Source organism: Anopheles marshallii, chromosome 3 (assembly GCF_943734725.1).
Source record: "Anopheles marshallii chromosome 3, idAnoMarsDA_429_01, whole genome shotgun sequence".
Taxonomy (NCBI): Eukaryota; Metazoa; Arthropoda; class Insecta; order Diptera; family Culicidae; genus Anopheles; species Anopheles marshallii.
In genome coordinates this window covers 68,859,155-68,866,262 of record NC_071327.1, presented here as the reverse complement: position 1 = coordinate 68,866,262, position 7,108 = coordinate 68,859,155, and the positions used below count along the sequence as shown (strand labels likewise).

The 7,108-nt window shown below is 47.5% G+C and overlaps 1 protein-coding gene across 1 annotated transcript; it reads left to right on the top strand.

Annotated features, from left to right (window-relative positions):
- The first annotated feature begins 1,842 nt into the window (after positions 1-1,842).
- Positions 1,843-4,342, top strand: LOC128714128 (transcription factor Ken 2). The gene is made up of 5 exons (XM_053809003.1): positions 1,843-2,003; positions 2,096-2,307; positions 2,390-3,111; positions 3,188-3,449; positions 3,564-4,342. The coding sequence occupies exons 1-5, from the start codon at positions 1,843-1,845 to the stop codon at positions 4,340-4,342; spliced, it is 2,136 nt and encodes a 711-aa protein (XP_053664978.1).
- Positions 4,343-7,108: the final 2,766 nt, after the last annotated feature.

The following is a 7,108-nucleotide window of genomic DNA, read 5'->3' as shown; positions in this document are numbered from 1 at the left end:
CCATTTTGGCATCGATGGCCCGCGTTCGATGCGGTGGCAGGTGGTGGATCACGAAGGAACTCTCCAAAATGCGATAAAAACGAACACGCACCGAAGGCCAATGTCGTGTCCCCATCGTGTGCAATCCATGACCATGAGCGGAATGTGATTTTGAGTGTGTGTGACACTCGTACGTTTGCTTTCCTCGTGTGCAAATAACACCGGCCACATCGCGGGTGGAAACAGCGCACGAAACGAACCGCGATCGGGAGCTTGCGCCTCACACAATCTCACCCACCGGAGGGTTCGCACGTTTGCATTGCATAATGGATACACTCGGAAAGGCGTTTGACCTCAAGTCCTTCGGGATAGCAGAGAATGGGGTGTTATTTTTTTTTTCGTTTTCAAGTGTCAAATTTGGTTATTCCTCTGGTGAATATCAATCAACCCCCAAAAAAAGCACTACCCCCATGTGTTGTGCCCGCTGGTGGTTTGCCTTGTGAGTGGCCAAAGACATAATGTACCCCTTACCATTACTGACAACGCTGGCGGTGCGCGGCATTGCGCCACGATGACATTGGATTTGGCATTTGTAGCTGCCGCACTTTGTGCACCATTGTTTGGGTTTTTGTTTGCTCTGCTTGCCGACACATTCCGCACCCATCGGCGTTAGTACGCGTGCGCTTGGCTTTGGGTGTTGATAATACGGCACGCAACGGGAATGCACGAAACGTTCGCCGAAATGCAACGGAAGATACTTACGACTGCCCGATGCACCAGAGTGGAACAAACATATGTGTGTACATACGCAGCCTGTATGTACTAACCAGGTTGACGGCAAATAGATTTCAACGAGCAAATGTGCAGGAATCGCTGAAATTGGTTCATGTCACTGCTAGTCGGGCGCGTCGGCGAAGGCTTGCATCCATTTTATAGCACTTGAGGATCACTGAAGAAATATCGTTTTTCCTGTTTTCAGTGAAAATTGTAACTATTATAGCATTTTTCATATAAAATATGGAAAAAAACTCTTTTATTTACCCATTTACCCATGCAGTTAATGATGCTAATTAGAGTGACACATTTGTGTCATGGTTTGTGCAAAAATTATAGCAACATTTAAAAATTTGCAAAAATTGATGGTAATTGTGAAAATTTTGCACAATTTTTCAGAAACCATTATAAATTATTGAAACTTTTTTCTAGTTTGGTCTGGTGATCTCTGCACTTATCAAGATATCAATATGAAATATTGAGCTGTTTGATAAAATTGTAAAATATATGATGAAATTGTAAACAGCGTAAGTTTTTCCAAAACCTTATAACTTTGCAAACAATTTTTATTATGTATCGCTTAAGATTTTACACGGTGGCTGTGCAATTATGGCACAGACTGCTTTAAAGACTTCACTAATAACACCTGCTTCTGTTGGAGTTTTATTGTCAAATCTATATTTAAAAGAGAGTATATAAAGAAGAGTCTATTTATTATTTATTTTAATGTAAAAAATAAGCATTACATTAACAACAGAGATTCCCAACTACTCTTGAAATGACTTTTATGTTTGACTCCATTATATATTACCGAACTGTCCATCCTAATCTTGCTGATGAAGATAAGAATGTACATTGTTTGAATAAGCAGTATATTTTTAACAAATAAAAGAACGAAGCATTAAAGGTTTGAGCTCGCGTGCTCGCCAAATGCATTAAATAGTGTATCACCAAAGCTAGTAGACCATCGACAATCTATGATAATCGGGAAACCACTTAGAAGAACACTAGGATATTCATTACTCACCCCAAATATCTCCTTTCTTTAACACGGTTTGTTGTCCTTCATTTGTTCCGCTTGCAGTTAGAATGCTGATGCTGCACTATAGCAAACACGGCGAGTGCATACTCCAGGAAATTGGTGCAGCATTTCGCGGAGAGCATGCGACCGATCTGCTACTCATCTGCGATGGCAAGGAGACTGTGCGGGCACACAAGCTGGTACTGGCCGCTGCCAGTCCACTCATACGGTAAGAGTCACCCGCCACCGGACCGAGCATGCGTTTGAATTGTAAATGGAATTTTTGGTTTTGTTTTGGAACTGTTTTACTCTGCGGTGCAGCATGATATTGGAAGAGACCCCGATGCTGGAGGGCGAAACGACCGTCTACTTTCCGGATGTGCAGGTATGCTACTTCCGGCTGCTGCTCGACTTCCTGTACTCCGGCCAAGTGTATGTACCCGCCAACGAGGTGCACCATCTGCAAGATCTCTTAGCGTTATTACAAATTAAGCCGAGCATATGGAAAAACTCCGACTGCTCCAATGACAGTGGTAAGTGGTGGCGGAAGTCAAAGACCAAGGATGTCGAGAACGGAAACAAATAATGTTTTTTCTTCTCTCTATCGCTCTGTAGAATCACAAAAGTCAGAACCCTTGGTGGACATCAACCGGAATGAGGGTATTGGCGCACTAGATCATCGTCGAAGGCGCACGAAAAGCCAGCAGGACCGTGCGGGATCCCGGGACGGTAGTCCCGCCAGCCGGAAGGTAAGGGTGAAACGGGAGCACCATTCCGCGGGCAGCTCGGAAGATGGCGGCGATCGCGAGGATACCGATTACATGGACGAGGTCGAGGAGGCCATCATCAAAAGCAACAACAACCTGCAGCAGATCAATCGGCACGATGAGGACGACGGTGGCGGGAGCGCACCGGGCGGCGGGGGAAGTGGAACCGTCGGTGACGAAGGTGGCAGTACGGTGGGTGAGGCAAGAAGTGAATCGAGCAGCAGCAGAGGAGGGGACGGTACGGTGGACGCATCCCGCACGTCCAACGTCGACCGACGAACCCCATCCGCCCGGCATAGCGGTGGTAGCGCCTGTGATCCCGACCCGGAGGATGACGAAGATTTTGAGCTGGACGTGGAGGATCGCGACATGCTGGACGAGGAGGCACGGGCCGAGGCGACCAGCCGGACGCCCAACAGTGCCGGTGGCAGCGAGACGCGACGCAGCCGAAGGCGCAGCTCTTCCGATCCCGTCAATCTGTCCATCGTGAAGCAACAGCAGCAACACCAGGACGGTGATTCGGACGATGCCAATATCGACGTCGAAACGATAGGCAACGCACCGACGAAGGTAAGGGCCGTCAAGTGTGCCGCGCTGCGCTGGCAGCCTCAGTGCTGGACTGACCTTTCCTTTGCTCCACATCTAGAATTTGCTTCCCACGCGATATTTGGACCCGTTTCGCACCAAGCGGAAAGCGTACTACATACAGTCCGATGCCGAATCGTTGAAACCGCTCGACCACGAGCTGCTTCACGGTTCGCCGGACAACTATGTCGTGACACCGCACCGGAAGCGGCGGCCCGGATTTCACAACTCGCCGGCACAGAATCCACCGTTCGTGCCCAGCTATTTGGAGGATCTGCGGACACGCAAGTGCTTCCTCTCGGCACCACCGACGTACCTGCCAGGTAAGGCCATGGCCACCGCACAACATCCTTGGGCTATTGCCAGGAGCTCTCCCTTTCGCTAGTTAGACAACCTCTAACCGACTCCGTTTCAACTTGATGTTTGCCTTCCACTAGATGCGCGACCTGGGTCACCCGGTACACCCCGTCCCACCGACATTGCGGCGCTCGGTACCAACCATTCGTCCAGCAATAACAACAACAACAACAACACCAGCAGTAACAACAACAACCGGATACGTCCGCCCAGTGCGGACAACAAGCTGGCGGTCGCACCGTTCGTGTACCCTTGGCCGTCCGCTGCCCTGGCGGCACTGCCCGGCGGGCCGGCGGATCTGCTGGCGGTGCCGTATTTGCACGCGGCCAGCGCCAACACCGACACGAGCCCCGCCGAGCTGATACAGCAGATGAAGAACTTCGAAAACAGTCAGGCGGAAGCGGTACTGAGTGCTCGGTCGGGCGGTAGTGGCGCGTGCGGTGGCAGCGGTGGCAGTGCTGCGAGCAGTTTAGCTGGATCCGGGTCTGGCTCCACGGCCAGCGGAGGCGGTGGTGGTGGAGGTGGTGGCCTAAGCAGTGGTAACACACCGGTGCGCGAATATCGGTGCGAGTACTGCGGCAAGCAGTTCGGCATGTCCTGGAACCTGAAGACCCACCTGCGTGTCCACACCGGCGAAAAGCCGTTCGCGTGCCGGTTGTGCGTGGCAATGTTTAAGCAGAAAGCGCACCTGCTGAAGCATCTCTGCTCGGTGCATCGGAACATCATCAACTCGCCGGAGGCGGGCGGTCGATACACCTGCTGCTTCTGTACGCTGTACTTCGAAACGCTGCAGGAGCTGGTGCGCCATCTGTCGGGGCACCACAACAACTTGCTGCTCAGCAAAAACCTTCACGAATGATACGCGATGCCACCGGTGGTGATGGCACTGTCCGGTGCCGATCGGCCCAACGTTCGTCATACGGTCGAGCGGGCTCCGATCGGGTACGAGCAGAGCTATCTGAGGCGTTACTTTCAACGTCACCATCGGTTCGAGCTGTACGCGTCACTGTAATTTCCCGGCCGTTGACGTCGCCTGGTAAAGGTAATCGCACCGGAGCAATATCTTTAGACAAGCCCAGGAGGCGAAGTATCAAACGGGAAGAAGATAGCAACACAACCATGCATCTCTTTCTAATATTTAAAACAAACTAGTGTTGATCGCTGACTTACTGGAGACAGACACAGCCACACACACACACAGAGCAAATACTCCGTCAATTCATTCCACTAAAGATAGCAATAGTGTTAGTGAAGCGAGGTAGTAGTAGCGGAAGTAATCTTTCTACGCACGCGCGGATGGATGCGGACACCGCAAATAATGGGTTTTCGAATTTTGCCTTGATTTTCCTCAGGAAGATTGAACATTTCAAAACTCGCAAACCGTTCGTTGGCCCCGCCGTACTGTGAAAGAGTGCGTCTAGCGGGGTGTTTGGTGTCCGCCATTTCGAAGCGATGTCGTATAGGTGTACTCCTCTTCCAGATTAATACCATTTTCGTCCGTACTTTCGACCGCCGTTAGCAATCGGTTTTGTGATCGCCGAAACATAAGCAACAAAGCAGCGATACTTAAGCGTAAGAAGACCCGCCGGGGCTAAGCCGTGGGAGATATTCTTACCGTTTTGCTGTTGCTGGGATACTAGTGTATACGCTTGTGGAGTGTGCCTGATTTGCAAAAGGGCAGTCAACGCAATGAAGTAGATAGAACCAGTTCCGAGATCCACGATCGGTGGAACGTAAAACATATGCAAAACTATACATCTTACTCTCCCCCGATGTGCTACGTGCCAACTGTTTTCTGCCGTCGTCTATTGTCGCATCAACAAATATCGCAACTCCCTATTGTACATTCGCATCCGTTAGCGTGTTTATGCTTTAATCCTCCACTTTATGCACTGTCCAGAAAAAAGGGGGTCAGATAACTCTCTCCTCTGCTTCGATACTATCTGCTTCTTTTTGTGTTGTTTCATCTGCAGATTGATTGGTTTTGCTCCAGTCGTTGCAATCAGAGTGAACTTGAATTATCTTTTTTTTTCGCACATGTTATCCCACTAAAACAGCGAGCCAAATTTAGGGCGATAAGCTTAAAACTGCTTGCAGAAATATATCTGTTTCTGTGGAAGCTTTTTACAAAACAATCCACTGCAACACTTTGTTGGTGGCATATGAAGCATGTACACACCTTGACGGCAACTAGTTCTCTGCGAGCCAGAGCAGTTTACTTATCCAAAATGTACATTAAAAACAAAATACTTAACCATTGTTCTTAAACGCAAGAACTTGTAAAAGCATTTCTAGCGGTTGAATGTGCTTCCGTGCTAAAAGAGAAAGAGAGAGAGATAGCAGGTCTCACAGAAAGGCTTTGGATATTGTGACAGTTCACTTCAGCAATACTCATACAGCTTGCATCGTGCGCTTTTTTTATCGGTTGCGCTTGTTTAAGGGGTTTAGTACACTCTAGCGATCAGCAAGTGATGATGATTTTCGGGCATGATTTCGTTGTTTTTCAGCTACAAAAACTTAACTATTTGGCGCCTATTTGACAACTCCTTCGACCACTACACCAGGTGGAGTTCGGTATCTCTGACAGCAATTTGCAGATCGGTGGACAATTTTTTGTCTGATTTTCGGATAATGAATGGGCACAATCATTACTAAAAATTTATTGCCACCTACTTTGATGAATCCGGTTAAAAAAGGCCCTTCGGCACGGTATCTCTTGCTTGCATAGATTGCGATCGGTACCGCCCTCTACCGGAACTAGCCGCAACTTTCCTGACGCTCAGGAGTGTCAAACTCGTTTGACGATATTTTAATAGAGCCGCCACTGTCGGAGATCGCACAAAATTAGTATTTTTTCCTTAGTTTCTGTAATATTATCAACCATCGTACGTAAGATTTTTTGATTATGTTGAAAAGTTAAATATTGTTATCGTTTCACTAACAGGGTTTCCCTACACAAACAATGTAACATAGCAGCTTTCTCCGTAGTGTTGAAATTAGCTTCTAGAAACTTGCAGAGTGTATTATCCCCTTAATTTAATGGCAGTTTTCCCACACTTTTGACATGCGGCTTCCTTAACCGGCCGGAACACCCGAATGATGCCATTTTGTTTTGAATGTTAAAATGGAAAACCTCCGTCTCATACTTTGCTAATACTCCTAATGCATGAAACGAACGGTGATTAGTAAAAAAAAAAAACATCAACAGAGAAAAAAACACACAATTTCAACAATTTTAAAGTAAAAAAGAACACCCACAATACACACGAAAGCTGGAACTCAAAGTTTCCGGTGAAACTGTGAAAAGTATATTAGTAGTACGGACTAGTAGCACCAATTATGCTGTTTAAAATTGACATTAAATGACAAAGAAGTAAGAAAAAAAAACGAGAAGAAAAAACGGAAAACAAACCCAACAAAAAACATACTTAAGTGTACGCATATTTTATAAATATACTATCAAACCGCATCACCATGTGTGTGTGTGTTTGGGATTGTATGCGTGTGTGATCTGCGATGGGCCGACTATTCGATGGATGGAGGGGGATTTGTTAATAGTAAACAGATGGTACAAATTATAAGTATAGGGCAAAGTAGTGGCGCTAAATGGCTACTTAAATGGTCG